The sequence below is a fragment of the Suncus etruscus genome, chromosome 6, assembly GCF_024139225.1.
Source record: "Suncus etruscus isolate mSunEtr1 chromosome 6, mSunEtr1.pri.cur, whole genome shotgun sequence".
In the NCBI taxonomy this organism is placed as follows: Eukaryota; Metazoa; Chordata; class Mammalia; order Eulipotyphla; family Soricidae; genus Suncus; species Suncus etruscus.
In genome coordinates this window covers 75,379,556-75,395,874 of record NC_064853.1, presented here as the reverse complement: position 1 = coordinate 75,395,874, position 16,319 = coordinate 75,379,556, and the positions used below count along the sequence as shown (strand labels likewise).

Sequence of the window (16,319 nt, the reverse complement as noted above, 5' to 3'; positions counted from 1 at the left end):
TTTAGAACTTTTATTTCTACATATATAAGAAGTATGGGAAATAATATTTATATTCTTATCCCTATGATGAATATCCTCTACCAATTTGACATATTTTTCTTGACTCTTTTATTTCTAAATATGTAAAAAAGTTAGCTAATAAATTAAAGACATAACTGTATCTCTTTTACATTCTTTATGTGCCCAGAAGCAAACACTACTCTGATATTCACGTTTGATAGACTGATATATGTTTTTATACAGCACTGTTAATAAGACAATCCTTACCCTATTGTATATTTAAGTTTAAAAGCATTTAGACTACAAGTCCATTTGTGACATGTTTCTGTTGCCTCTGGGTATATACATGCCATAAATATGGAGACAAGCATCATTCTTGCACAGATAGTTATTTATGCATTTAACAAAATATATGGTTCATACATAGGGTGAGTTGATAGTGACAGTATTTTTTCATTAATAGCAAGCAGACAGGAATGGACAAAGAATACAAAGAAAGATAAGAAGAGAAAACATTTCTGGCAAATATATATTTGCTTATTATATCAAAAATTCAATGACTAACAAAGATTTCTTCCCTAGATGGAGAATTAGATTAGAGATACACATCTTTGAAATCAAAAGTTGTTGTTTTTTTAATTTGAGGGTGCCAGGAATGGAACCTAGGGCCTCCCACATGTGAGGTATGAACTCTATCACTGAGTCACATCTTCAGCAACAGATCTTTGAAATAGCTAGTGAAGTAAAAATAGATTTTTATTTAGAAATTTGGAGAAAGATATAAGATGACACCCAGCTATTAGCCCAAAACAAAGTTGTTGCCTCATCTTCCTCTTTCCTTTAAACCTCTTCCTTTGATATGTAAAAGACACCTGGATCACATGACCTCTTTCCTCCTGGTGAATTTGGATCGGTTTAATAAAGAGAAGTTTGGCTTTGACACAAAGAAAGTCAAAAGAGAACCCATTGACTCCATGACTCTCTCCTGACTGGCTTAGTTTATTAATCCTCCATGACTACCTGCATCAGACCTGTCCACCTTGGAGATAAAAATATGCTGCATGTGTGGTGATTTCACAACACAGGGATTTATTTTACAAATGGTGCCCAAGTAGGGATGTAATTGTAAAATAAATCCCAGGCTATTAAGTCAACCTAGACAGGCGGATCTGATGGAAAATATATAATAGAGAGATAGATAGAAAGATAGGGAGCTAGATAGAGAGAGATAGAGAAATAGATAGAGATATAGAGATGGATGGATAATAGATGATAGATAGATAGATAGACAGAGATAGATAGATAGATAGATAGATAGATAGATAGATAGATGATAGATAGATAGATAGATAGATAGATAGATAGATAGATAGATAGATAGATAGATGATAGAAAGAGAGAACCCCAGTATGAATCCTAAGTGTAAATAAAGTATGGAAGTATACTTGTCCAAAGGAGAGATGAAGAAGCATATGCTCAGGCATCATGTACCCTGCCGACACCTGGGTGCTGCTAATAGGTGATTCTATATCTTTGTCCACACTTCCCTATTTCAACTCCACAAATTATCTCTCCTACTGGATAACCCCTTTATATGTGACTAGAGTAAATCTCAGAGTCTGGAAAGGCTGAAAGCTAGATGGGTGAGTTCTTTGATGACACATGTGCACAGCACTTGCATTTATTATGATGTGATAGTGCCTCAGTTGTTCAATTTGGTTACCTCTTTTATTTTGATAGATTGAGTCCTTTTTTTTTACATTCTGTAAATTGTAAAATAAAAGGAAAAAAGCACATTTTTAGGACACAAAATTGAGTAACTAATTTAACATTATATAATATATGTGTGACCAATTACATATATTATCTCTCCTCTATTTATACCATATTTTTCTCTGTCTCAGAGAAATCCCTTTCATGCAGAGGCTCTTTAAATAGAAAATAGGAGCTGTATATAGCTTGCTTTAGAAGTGGCAATTATGTTTTCAGTACTATCTGGCAGAGTAAACTTATTTTTGCCATCCATTAATCACATTTTATTTCTGCTGCATTTCTGAGTATGTTATGCTAAAATCAAGTGATTTCATGACAATTTAGCTATATGAATTTTTTGAGGCCATATTCAAACACTAAAGGTTTTGGTAAGGAGCTGGAGCAATAGTATAATAGTTAGGACACTTACCTTGTCTTGCCTGGTTGACTGTCCTGGGTTTGGTCCCCAGAATCCATATGGTCCTCTGAGCACTGTTAGGGATAATTCCTGAGCATAGAGTCATAAGCAACACATGAGCACTTCTGGATGTGGCCCCAAACACAAGATTTGATAAATATTTTGTCTAAACATGTTAGGACAAGAGTTATTTCTTTAATGCCATTCTGCCATATATATATATATATATATATATATATATATATATATATATATATATATATATATCCTGTGGCTGTTTGTAATTTATGTGTCTTGTTGTCATTTATAAGTTTATTTTATTCATATTTTTTACAAAGACCCCATGAGTTTATGTACATAAAGCATATATACAAACTCAAATGCACCTGAGCTTTACCCAAAGCTGTTGTATAGTTACAGTTATAATATCAAATTTGTCTGAGACTTTTCTATAAGTTTTTTATTAAAAATATGTTTGGGGAAATTAGCCATCATATTTTCTTTTGTGTTAACGTTTATTGTTTGCCTCTAGGTGGATCGAATCATCTTCTGTGTCTTCTTAGAAGTTGACTTCAAAATCTACAAAAAGAAGATGAGCGAGTTTTTCCCTGTAGGTGGGTAACTTGACTCATTTTTCTTGATAATTCAAATAGTGAAGAACTGAAGGCTTTGTTTATTTTTCCACTCTTTTGATTCTTGAAATGTGTCACAAATGTAATTTGACACACTCCTGGAACATGTCTTATAGTTTTGAAAATGTGGGAACTAATGGGAAACATAAGCTCTAAACTCTTCCAAGAAGCTCTCTCTAAACTTTATTTCAAGTGTTGTCCTGGAGTCAATCTACCTTATTGTTTCTTACATTAGAAGTTATGCACAGAACCAAACTAATTCTGAACATTTTTATTCTGGTCCTAAATTAAAGTATCTATGAGTGCTTCATGACACTATTCCCTGGCTGGTGGCTTTTATCTCCCATGATGTTCATGTTGATAATAGTAAGAACCAATATATGTAAATATTCAGATTTCTCTTTCTAAATTGCATCATGTATTTGATCTAAATTGCAGTGAAAATAGTAGCACTTTCTAGTACACTCAAATAAATGTTGTCATTCAACTTGTTTCCCACTTCAATGAATATAAGAGAAATCTCAGAATTACAAAAGAATGCAATGCATTACCTATGAGTAAAGTGACTTTTCTTGGTACCATTATTGGCTTTGTTTACTTACATATTTTTCCTTTGTCTCTCTTACAGTTTTTTTTAAATGTCATTTTATTGAAACTTAGTATAAATAAATTCATTAGGACTGAGAGCTAGGAGTGACAGATAAGATATAGTCTTATCATTGTGTGTTAGGAATGGAATATATATAGTATCTTAGTATCCCAAATGCATGATCCAAGTAGCTTTGTTAATTACTAGCTTTAAGCTATTGGTGACCTAAATATTCTAGCCTTTTTTAAACAGTTGCTTTATTATATGTAGCATTCATAAGTATATCACATATTTTATACACACATATATGCACAGATTCATACAAGTTGTGAGAATATTAGATCATGAGTACAAGATCATCTGGGATCAAATCTAGGCATTAACACCTGTAAGACATCTGCTCTACAAATTTAACCACCTCCCTAGCCACCTCATCTTGGTTCTCTTTCTCCTCTTTGCTGTTTCAATGACTATTGCTTAGTAATACAGTTTAAAATTGGGAAAAGTAATGCCTTCCATATTTCTTTTCCCAAGGATTGCTTTAGCTATTTGAGGGTGTTTATTGTTCCAAATAAATTTCAGAAGTGTTTGATCCACTTCTTTGAAGAATGTCAATGGGTATCTTTAGAGGGATTGCATTAAGTCTGTACAATGCTTTGAAGAATATTGCCATTTTAATTATGTTAATCCTGCCAATCCATGAGCAGGGTATGTGTTTCCATTTCCTGGTGGTCTCTCTTATTTCGAGCTCAGTGATTCTGTCCTCAGCTGCTGTTACTCTGTTCAAGAGGCTTTCCATTGAGCTTTTCATTTCATCTATAGGGATTTTCAGCCTTGCTATTTCAGGTTGGAGTTTTCTGATTTCTATCTTTGTAGTCTGTTTATCTTGATCTATGCTTTCTTTGAGTTCTATGAATATCTCCATATTTCGTTTCTAAACACCTTATCTGAGAAGATAACTGGCTGTTGGTACTTTTTGGGTCAGCAGAGCTGCCATCTTCATTCTCTATGTACAAGTTGTCCTGCATTGTTTCCCTATTGCCATGCTTGTAGTATGGTTTTTACTATATGCTGTGGTGTGGTTCATGGGCTAGAAGATGTGTGCGTTTGCACCCTTATTGGGTGGAGACAGCTTACCAGATGTTGGGCCCTTAAGAGATTATGTTCATCACTGTCTTCTTGGCTACCTCACACAGGAGAGCAGGCAGGAACAAGATAGCAGCCTTTTATAATGGCTCTCCCTCTTCCAATTTTTTAAGGCTAAGACTTGTTTAATACTTATTTTATGGGCCAAAGCCAGAAAAAAGTGCTCTTAGACATAGTAAAAAAAAATGTCAGATTTCAAGCAATCATGAGTATTACTAGTATTTACCTTTTACAAAGCTTTCTTTAGAGATTGCCATGTCAATTTAAAGATTTATTTCATATAACTAGTGACTATGGCAGGTCAAAAGGAAAGAGAAGAGGCTCCGTTATACATTCACCCTCTTAAACCATCTGTCAGAGTCACACAAAGGAGTGAGAAGAGATCACCACCAACAGATCTAAGCAGGAAGTTGAGGAGCCATCAAAAAGAGTCCCAGAAAACTGCTAGAGATGTGCTACTCCATACTGGTGATCAAAGTAGGCTGACTTCTTCTGAGCACTTGGAAGTCTACTACTCTAATTTTATAATTTAAAAACAAATCTGCTAAGTGCATTTCATTTGGCACTTTATCAATAGTATTTCCTTAAATAGAACATAATGTCCATTTGAAAGGCTTCCATGTGCTAATAAGGGAAATTGTGATTGTGATCTACCCACACACACTTTTTTGGCATTCTTTTTCCTCTTTTCCCTCCTTTATATCTTCATTGTTAAAGCAGCTTAGTGGAGTAAATAATATAAAGAAAATAGTAACCAATTAATAAGTAGTTGTTATTACTTGAGTTGAACTTAAATTCCTTTCCCCATAAACTAATGATTTACTTTTATTTGAATCTCCTTGTTTCACAGTTTCTCTTTATTTCTTATATAATCACAGCGAGTTGATTGTGTATGTATTTATGCATTATAAATATTCTTTTTAAAACACTGTGGTTTCTCTTAAAAATGTAACTTGCTATGCACTGTGAAGCAGATATTATCATGTCTTGTCAATATGACAACACAGTTTAGACTTTATAAATTTAGATCCCTTGATATTTTTAAAGGTGAAGACATAATGTTTATTTTTATGTCTGGAAAGATGAAAACTTGTTTTCACCCTAACATATGATACAAAATAATTGCATAAGTCTGAACCAATGATATTAAAATAAATCTAACCATCAGGAGATATTACTAGTGATGCAAAGACAAAAAATATACAAGTATCTTTTGTAAATTATAATTTACAAACATTTGTAAATTATAAATAATTAGTATAAAACAAATGGTGTTAGGTGTTCATAATTTAATTGTATGATTGATTCATAACCATACTATATTTGATTGGAACATAATGTAGTTAGAAAACTTGCTATATATTTCCCTAGATTGACTGGCTCAGACAATGCTTAATACTCTTAACCTTTGCCAATTAAATATCAATAATAATTTTGAGGGGGAAAAGTCATTTTAATAAACCAAATCTTTATTTTTCCATGTTTAAATCATAATTGGTAATACCAGAAAAAATTATTATCCAATAAAAATGAAAGTTATGCTAGAAAAATATTTAAGATAAAACAGTATAGCTATCATCAACCACTTCATCTGAGGAATAAAATAAATTAACAATTATGGCTTGCCTTCCTTCAGCCAGATAAATAGGTTGAATCAGCTCATTTTCATTACAACTCATTATACGAGTCATTCTGTTAGCCCTAATTTTATATAGAACATTGGATACATATATAAAGATGCATATATAAGAAAAATGTTATGTATATCTATGGAAAATTAGGTATGATTTAGATACATTTTAGGTACATATTTAGGAAAATATAATTATAAAATATTAGCTACATTACTATATTTTTACATTTAGAGTAATAGTTGTCACTGCATAGTGATAATATTTTTATATTCTTCTATAGAAGTCAAACTTAGGTCAACTAAGATGCATTCAGTGTTTCAAAAGTATTTTAAAAACACTTTTAATTTTAACTTCTGCCCCACATTTTCCAAAGCACTAATGTCTCTTTCTTCTGAAATTTTATGAATTAATACCTAAAATGCTTATTGGAAAATTATTTTGTGTGAGACAAATTGGTACTTTTTTTTTTTTTTTTTTTTGGTTTTTGGGTCACACCCGGCAGTGCTCAGGGGTTACTCCTGGCAGGCACATATGGGATGCTAGGATTTGAACCAATGGCCTCCTGCACGAAAGGCAAATGCCTTACCTCCATGCTATCTCTCTGGCCCCGGAATTGGTACATTTTTTTTATGTATCTCAAAATCAGCTTCCATTTAAATATTCTAGTAAGTGAATCATAACTAACAGAAAATATAGAAAAGATTGTAGGATAGCCTAGTCTGCTTAGACCTCTATAATGAAGTACCATAGATGGTTCCCTCAAAGAACTGAAATTATATTTCCATCATTTTGGAACATATTCTCATTATTTTATTTTCTTGAGACCTCTTTTCATGACTTAAAAATAACTGTCTTTATCCTGTGTTATCATGAACTTTTTCATTTCTGAGACTGTGATCTAAACCTCTCTTTTATTTTTATATTTCTTTATAAATTTATTGCCAGATATCCTTTCTCGGTGTAATTTTATTTTATTTTTATTAACAATACCTTATTTAAACACCGTAATTCCAAACATGATTGTAGTTGGGTTTCAGTCATAAAATATACCCCCCTTCACCGCAACCTTATCATAACCAATGACCCATTTTCTCCCTCCCCCTCAACCTGTATTTAAGACAGGCTTTCCATAACCCTCACTGACATTGTTATGACAGTTCTCAGCATAGTTATTTCTCTAACTGCACTCATCCCTCTTTGTGGTGAGCTTTATAACTTGAGCCGGTCCGTCTAGCCCTCATCTCTAGGAATTATTTTAATGCCTTTAATTTTTCTTTATTTTTTTAATGGGATTCTGAGGAATAGAACCATGGTCTGTCCTAGGCTAGCACAGGCAAGGCAGATAGATACCTTACTACTTTCACCACTGCTATGGCCCCTAATTGTATTTTCTTTTCTTTTTTAATATTTTATTTATATAATTTGATTATAAACATAGTTGGTTTTAAGTCATATAAAGAATGGCCCATTTCACTAGTGCAACATTCCCATCACCAATGCCTCAAATCTCCCACCACCCTCCCCTCCCCTCGCCCCACCTGTATTTGAGACAGGCTTTCTACTTCCCTCATTTATTCATATTGTTATGTTAGTTGTCAGTGTAGTTATTTCTCTAACTGCACTGACCACTCTTTGTGATAAGCGTTATATCATGAGCTAGACCTTCCTGCCCTCATCTCTATTGTCTCTGAGAATTATTGCAAAAAATGATTTTATTTTTCTTAAAATCCATATATGAGTGAGACTATTCTGTATTTCTTTCTCCCTCTGGTTTATTTCATTCAACATAATAGATTCCATGTACATCCACGTATAGAAAAATTTTGTGACTTCATCTCATCTGTTGGCTTCATAATATTCCATTGTCTATATATACCACAATTTCTTTAGCCACTCATCTGTTGAAGGGCATCTTGGTTGTTTCCAGAGTCTGGCTATTGTAAATAGCACTGCAATGAATATAGGTGTGAGGAAGGGATTTTTGTATTGTGTTTTTGAATTTCTAGGGTATATCCTTAGGAGTGGTATAGCTGGATCAAATGGAAGCTCAATTTTCAATTTTGGGAGGAATCTCCATATTGTTTTCCATAAAGTTTGGATTAGATGGCATTCTTACCAGCATTGAATAAGAGTTCCTTTCTCTCTACATCCCCACCAGCACTGATTGTTTTTGTTCCTTGTGATGTGTTCTAGTCTGTGGTGTTGATTGTTTTTGTTCCTTGTGATGTGTTCTAGTCTGTGGTGTGAGATGGTATCTCATTGTTGTTTTGATTTGTACCTCTCTGATGATTAGTGATGTGGAGCATTTTTATGTGCCTTTTGGCCATTTGTATTTCTTTTTTGAGAAATTGTTCATTTTTTCTCCCTATTTTTGATGGGGTTAGATTTTTTTTGTTAAGTTCTGTATGTACCTTGTATATCTATGAAATTAGCCCCTTATCTGATGGGTGTTGAGTAAATAGCTTCTGCCATTCTGTGGGTGGCTTTTGGATCCTAGGTGCAGATGCTTCTCTGCTTAAAATAGTTCCATTTGTGTATCTCTGCTTCAACTTGTTTGAATGTCAAGAATTGTTTTACCTATGTGTTGTTCTATATACCTATGATTTCAGGTCTGATATCAAGGTCTTTAATCCATTTGCATTTGACCTTTGTGCAGGGTGTTAGATGGAGAACAGAGTTCATTTTTTTGCAAGTGGATGACCAGTTGTCTTAACACCACTTGTTGAAGAGGCTTTTCTTTCTCCATTTTGCATTTTTGCACCTTTATTAAAGATTAATTGATTGTATATCTGAGGAGCATTCTTTGAATATTCTGTTCTATTCCACTGATCTTAGTGTCTGTTTTTATTCCAATACCATGCTCTTTTAATGACTATAGCTTTGTAATACAGTTTAAAGTTGGGGAAAGTGATGCCTCCCCATATCCCTTTTCTGAAGGGTTGCTCTAGCTATTCATGGGTGTTTATTGTTCAGGAGTGTTTGATTCACTTCTTTGAAGAATGCCATGAGTATTTTTAGAGGGATCACATTAAATCTGTACAATGCCTTGGGGAGTGTTGCCATTTCAATGATGTTAATCCTGCCAATCCATGAGCAGGGTATGTGTCTCCATTTCCATGTGTCCTCAATTATTTCTTCAAGCAGTATATCTCTCTTTTACCGAAACCAATCATGCTGAAATAATGCCTACCCAAAAGATTTATTTTAATGTAACTACCTCTTTAAAGACTAATTGCCAAAGATAGTCCCATTCTGAGTTGTTAGGTATTAGGACTTCACGACATGAATTTTGTAAGCAAATTAGCTCATAACAGCAGCCACCATAAAAATGCTGCAAGAATGTCAAAGAAAAAGATTACCGAAATTATTTTTTGACATCTCTGTATCTTTTGGAAGATGTAAAATATTTGACATATTTCTTCCAACTGAATTATTTGGATGTGTAGTTGTGTCAGCTTTTTAGAATTATTATACAATTTAGTTATGAAAAAATTTATAATTACAGTATATCATTCATTATGTGGTTGATAACAAGTAATATTTTCATGATTCAATTCAGAAATAGTGTTTCTTTATATGAAAGCTTACATTTTCAGTTGCAAGATTTATATGTAAGATTTTCAAAAATAACATAATCCTTCATCTGGAATATGGACCATTTTTGTTAGCATCTACAGAGTCTAAATAGTCTTTATAGAGAGCTGAACAAGCTATTTTTCTCAATAACAATGTCAGAATTTGTAACTGTATAAAAGACTTGTTTCTAATGGCAGTCTCCTCCTTCCCAACATCTAGGGGAAGTCTATGTTTATTTAGTGTTTCACCTAGAGTTATCTTGCTTTTAAGACAATTTTGAGATGTTTAAGTTTCTTGCAATGGAGAAGAGAGGCTATTGGTATCTGATGCATAGAAATTAAAGATTCTTTTATAATATCCTGCAAATGTTTAGTAGTGCTTCCCACCACTAAAAATTTTTCATAGTCATCATATGCACCACTAGGGCAGTAAACAAGAAGCTCAGATCTGTAGCCATTTCTCTTTCACCATTGATGCAAATATGCACACTGACCTTACTTGGCATGTACTTCATGCTGATATTTTACCAAAATGTATTGCTGGATTGGGAATTTATGTCTTTCTCTGAACCTCTGGATTTATGGATTTAGAACCCTCTTTTAGTCTAAACCTCTCAGTGTATCTTTTAATCATTCTGTACCTACAAGTAGTTGAATTTGTTGTGTTGTTTTTTGTACTTTGTTAACTATGTTGACCAAATTCCCATTCCAATTTCCCAAATATACACTCCTAGAATCACCAATTCACATCACCTACAACCCAAATTCAACAGCCTCAGAAACTATTAAGTCAAAATACGTTTCAGTAATTTAATGAATAAGGGAGATGGTATAGAATAATATACAAAATAAAACAAAAAATAGACATTTATTTTTATGCATTAATAAAAGTTTAAATGGGAACTGAGAATTTTTAATATCATTTGTCAATGGTTCATATTAAATTATAAACTCTCAAACATGTTTGAATGTTAGGACTATTCTAGCACCTAGTATTCTAGTATTCTAGTCTCATGCATGGATTTATTAATGAATATGTCATTCATTAACTATTAAAACACTATAACTAGAATTATATTCAAAATATATTTTATTTTAATACAGATAAAAACATTGATTTAGCTTAGCAATGTGCATATTTAATATTTCAATATATCAACCTATTAATGAATATAATTCATAGATTTTAAATAATAAAAAATAGAAAATAGAAAATGTGGTTACATGTATTAGGTCAGATCCATAAACTATTTTCCAAAGAGATATAAATCAAGATGTGAAAAATTATAGGTACACTGGCCATGCAGCTGAAAGCTGGCTTTCTAAGGAGAAGAGGGTGAGCAACATCTCTGTCCTGCCTATACCACACCAGATTCACCCATCACTCATAATTACTGCTTCACCAATTGCCCTGCTTCACTATTCATCTATGACTCTCTGCAGAGACATCAATCTGATCAAAACAAAACTCTGGTTATGCCAGTGTTTGGGCTAACATCACTGGGAACGGCCCCCATTCCTAACTCCAACCCCCAGTTTCTCATACTTCTGTAAGGCCTGATAGCCAATAACATTCCCCATAAAAGCTGCAGTATCAGCAATAGTGCTTGGAATTCCAGGACTATGCAGCCATTAATCTTTTTCATACTGTCATTCCATAGGAAAACATTAATTTAGATGCCAAAGTGTATCTGAAATCACCAAATATTTAGAAAAAGATGTAACAAAATAGTTAGTAGTAAGATTTTACTAAACCAAATGACAATAACTTAATTACTTCATTATGACATACAATCATTTTCACAAATTTTCTTGTGTCAGTAGTCTCTTTTGCTTTCTTTCTTTTATTTTATTTTAATAATTTCACTTCTGCTTACATGGAAACACATATGATGATCAACTATAAAATATGTGTTACATGGTCTTTAAATAAGTTATGTAATATATATATATATGAGAAGCTAAAATTTCTCTTTGTTCTTGATATTTTTTATAATGTAATAAAGGGAAGGCAAAAATAGAATAGGGGTTTAATGCTTGCCTTGCATGTATCCTATTGAATTCCAAGCAATGCATGTCATCTTCAAAATACTGACAAGGGCTATCTTTAAGTGCAGAGCAAAAAGGAAACTCTGAGCATTGCCTGTTGTAGCCCTCAAACCAAAATAATAATAACAATGATAATTTAAACTGAATCATTTGATCCACTAATATTTGGAGAGCATTACTTCATGCAGTATGTGACATAAAGTAATAAGCATGAACAAGTTATAAGATATTCATTGCAATAAAAATGAGCTCGAGAACCAGAGCAATAACAGCTGTAGGCCATTTGCCTTCACGAAGCTGATCAAGGACAGACCTCGGATTGATCTCTGTTCCATATGGTCCCCCAAACCAGGAGTGATTTTTGAGCGCATACCCAGAAGTAACCCCTGTGCGTCACCAGGTGTGGCATCCCCCAAAAATGAGCTTAAAATGGCACACATATTAAATGACACATATTAATTTAATTGTGACAGGCATTAAATAATGTAGGTAAAGTACATGTAGGAATCATAAGTCTATGTTATAATTTTACAAGAGTTATTTTTGATTTAATACAGTTTTTACACATAATACTAGTATATGATAGAAAAAGTCAAGGCATCAGTCAAATTTAAGAATGTCACCTTAGAAACTTGTTGGTGGGAAATTTGCACTGGTGAGGTTGGGTGTGGATTTTATGACTGAAACCAAATTACGAATATGTTTGTAACCATGGTACTTAAATAAAGAAACTATTTTCATCAATAAAGTAAAATAAAGAAACTTGTCAAATATTTGAACAAATTAAATGGTTATCAAATTACAAAGCACTTACCAAATATTGACTTATATTTTTTTAATTGAATGTGTGGGCATATTTCAGTTTTGTTTCATTTTTAACCTCTTGGACATAAATAACTAAAAATAAAATCACATCTATAGATTTTATGGAGTAATTTATATCTTTTAACACATTATCTTATTTTCTAAATAAGACAAAAGTATTCTCAATCAGGTTTCACTAAATTTAACATGCTTATAATTTTCCAAACTTGTAATAAATGTTAATAACACAATGTCTTTCTGATTAGTCATTATGTCATTTATTTGTCTGTATAAATTTTATAAATACTTGCAGGGTGACTGTAGCAGGATTTTTAATAATACTGTATATTTTTCAATTGTCACCAAAGAAATGGTAAGTTTCTAATTAAAAGAGACCATTCATAGTTTTCTATAATTTATATAACATATAATTATATGTAGTTATATAATTTATGTAGTTTTCTATTTCTCTTCTGTAGCTGCAAAACTTTTATATATAGGCTATTAAAATTAGTAAATATATATGTCAAGAGCATAAGTTGAATTGCAGTCTATCCAAATATTCAGATGAAGTCATTTTCCCCAGAGATTTGGGTATTGTTAACACAGATAAGTGCATAAAATTTTTAAAAAATATTTGTCACTTTCCATTGTAAGGGATAAATATTTCATGAGCATAGCATTAACAAAATTTAAGCCTGGATCTGTTCTTTAAAAATTAGCAGGAGCTATCCACATTGCCACTCCTCTGCCCTTTGGTTTTTGTCTTCATTCACCATCATTCATTACCTTTCTATGCATCTGTCAAAAATAATTTGTATTATATCTGCTGTGTGCCCAAGATTTTAATCATAGTTATGTTTAAGATATAGTTTTGAGAAACAAGTTTAATACAGAAAATTTATAACACAATATTTGCCAATAATCAAATATAGTTTTGGTATAATCAGACATGCCAAGAATTTAGAAGCAACTTAGAGGGCCATAGTGGTTAAAATATGTTTGAGAGAGAATGTGGCAATTTTAGTGGTCATTAAAAGCTAAAGAGAGTCATTAATGCCACACTGTTAAATAAGATAAATAGTTTGAGTGAGAGAATTTATGAAATAAATTGTCTGCTTGTAATAATTTATGAATTCCTGTCTGAGAGATAGAGTTACTCATCACCATATAATAAGCAGATGAGACTAAGAAATGTCCTTGAGTGTGGAAATGACATGACCGATCCTATACTTAAACAGCATTAATCCAGTATTACTTAGAAACAAATAACTGGCATGATTTTGTCTTCTTATATTATTAGGATGACATCAACAGAGATCAATGAAAGCTCATTAAATTGCCCAAAGTCTTATTTTGGGTATTTCTAACCTCAAGAACTTTCCACTATGCATTGTATTTTTCCATAGAAATTTAGAAAATAAAACAGGGAAATTCTTTTAATGTAAGCTGAAAAAAAAGACATAGAAACTTTCTTCTGAAAAACAATTAAACAAAACATAAAAGTCAAGAAGTAGTGCAAAGGACTAGCAGGTGAGATGCTTGTCTTACATATGAGAGGTAGAATTTGATCCCCAGTACTCCACGTAGTACCTTAAACTCAACAAGTATAATCACCGAGTGCAGAGCCCCCAGTAGTAACCCCTGAGTATTGCTAGGTGTGGTATAAAACAAAAACAACAATAACAAAAGAAATAGTGCAAAAACTTCTGAAACATTTATGTGCTTACCAAAAATGTACATCCACACAATCTCTTTCTTCCCTCTTCTTGCCTTCTTCCCATATCACCATATCTACAAAGATTAATATACTAAGATTAGTTAGGTGACATTGTTGAAAATATTCTTTCTCTGGGCCATGTCAACACATTTATATGAAGACAAGGCTTGTAGGTAGTAATAGGGACAGTAGTGAATTTCTGAGAAAGGGAAGCACTGACTAGTTTCAGAAATTGAAAATGTGTTTGTTAGATTCCATGCAAAGGAAAAATAAAACTGCAGATATAATTAATATCACCAATTATCTGTTTCAAGACCTTAAAATCAGGATGTTGGGGCCTGGACTCTAGTTCAGAGCTTAGCTTGGGGGAACATACTTTTGCAAATATGGAGGTCTCTGGTTCAAAAGTCAGCACTGCGGGACTGAGCGGTGACACAGCGGTAGGGTTTGCTTCGCTTGCAGCTAGGACGGACTCGGTTCAATCCCCCGGAGTCCCATATGGTCCCACAAGTCAGGAGTGATTTTGAAGCGAAAGCCAGGAGTAACCCCTGAGAGTCACTGGGTGTGGACTAAAAATCGAAAGAAAAAAGAAGTCAGCACTGCATACCCCTTCACGTACTGTTTGGTATAAGTAGAAGGCTCTGAGCACTGCTGGGTGATCCCTGAAGCTCTAGGCACTGCTCTGTCTGAAAAGCACTATATTGTCAGGTCCTAATATTGAGCTATTTGACCCACTTTGAGTATGGACTAAGTATTCAGTATTATTAAGTAGCAAGTATTAATATATGATTCATAGAGTATGACCAGAGTGATCTATGGACCCTCTGAGCATTACTGGTGCCTTACTCCCCCAAGAACGTTATTCTGAATTATCTGAATTATCCAAATGTCATTAGAAGTCTTCTTAAAAAAGGAGAGGTATTAGGGGCAGCATAAAATGTGATGCAAAAGTCAACTTGTTAGCATAAGAGCCATTTTTATGGTTCTTTTTACTGTAAGTGATACGATTTTGAGGAACTCTTAGAGACAAGGAATGAAGACCAAATATATATTCTTTAATATCCTTAATCACAATTTTTCTAGTGCAGACTATTGATTTGAAATATTTTCTGATTTATACCTTTATTATTTTAAGTTTTCCTTCTTTATATTTTAGAATATCTTTTTATAATAACAAATTATGTTTTGTTATTTAAAAAAGATTGAAGATAAAGGTAGAAATAAAAATATAGTTGAATAAACACAACTATGAGGGAATGTTCTGAAAGATGCAACATTGTTTTGAAGATGAAAAGAGTGCCAACAGCTAATAATTGTCAGTAATATCTAATAGCAGATAGTGCAAGAAATATGGCTTTATTTTATCCCAGAGAAACTTATATTAGAGTCCTAACCTACAGAACTATAGTTAAGTTTATAAGTGTATATTGTTTAAAGACACAATTTAGTTTTAGCAGTGTTATAAACCAATGTGTTCATATTCTTTGGATAAGGAAAAGAAATGCAAGAAGAATGGCTGAGCTAGTCTGAGTTTTACTTTTTACCCAAATTAGATAATCAAATAAAAAGGAAATTAAAGAATTTAGAATTTTTTAATTTGTGAATATACAGGAACTTACGCTATTTGTACACTTCGAATGTCTGGTTACCATCAATGCTTAGAATTATACGATGCATGCTCTCTGTTTGATGACATAAATGAGGGGGCTGCCTTTTTAGGAAAGAAGTGCTAACCATTTCCACTTAATGGGTCTCAAAGGCTATGAGCACATTTTGCCTTCAATGAAAATCCAGTGAAGTGTTGCTGTAACCAGGCAACCTGACTAGAGGAATAAGCAAAAGGCATAGACAGAAAGCAGAATTTGTCTCTTAAAAGGGGAAAATGTGCTGTATGTGTAGCAAATGCTGATAAACAACAGAGCAAATAAAAGCCTAGGAACATGAGCTTTGCCTAAGAAGAGTTTTATCTTATTAGGAAGTTCTGATCAAACAAAACGAGA

General features: G+C 32.9%; 1 protein-coding gene across 1 annotated transcript in view; it reads left to right on the top strand.

Moving 5' to 3' along the window:
* Positions 1-16,319, top strand: part of MACROD2 (mono-ADP ribosylhydrolase 2) — a 2,173,194-nt gene that overhangs the window by 1,910,754 nt on the left and 246,121 nt on the right. The window contains exon 9 of the mRNA XM_049774344.1: positions 2,703-2,784. Coding sequence (XP_049630301.1) covers positions 2,703-2,784 — 82 coding nt within the window. The remainder of the gene's footprint in view (positions 1-2,702; positions 2,785-16,319) is intronic.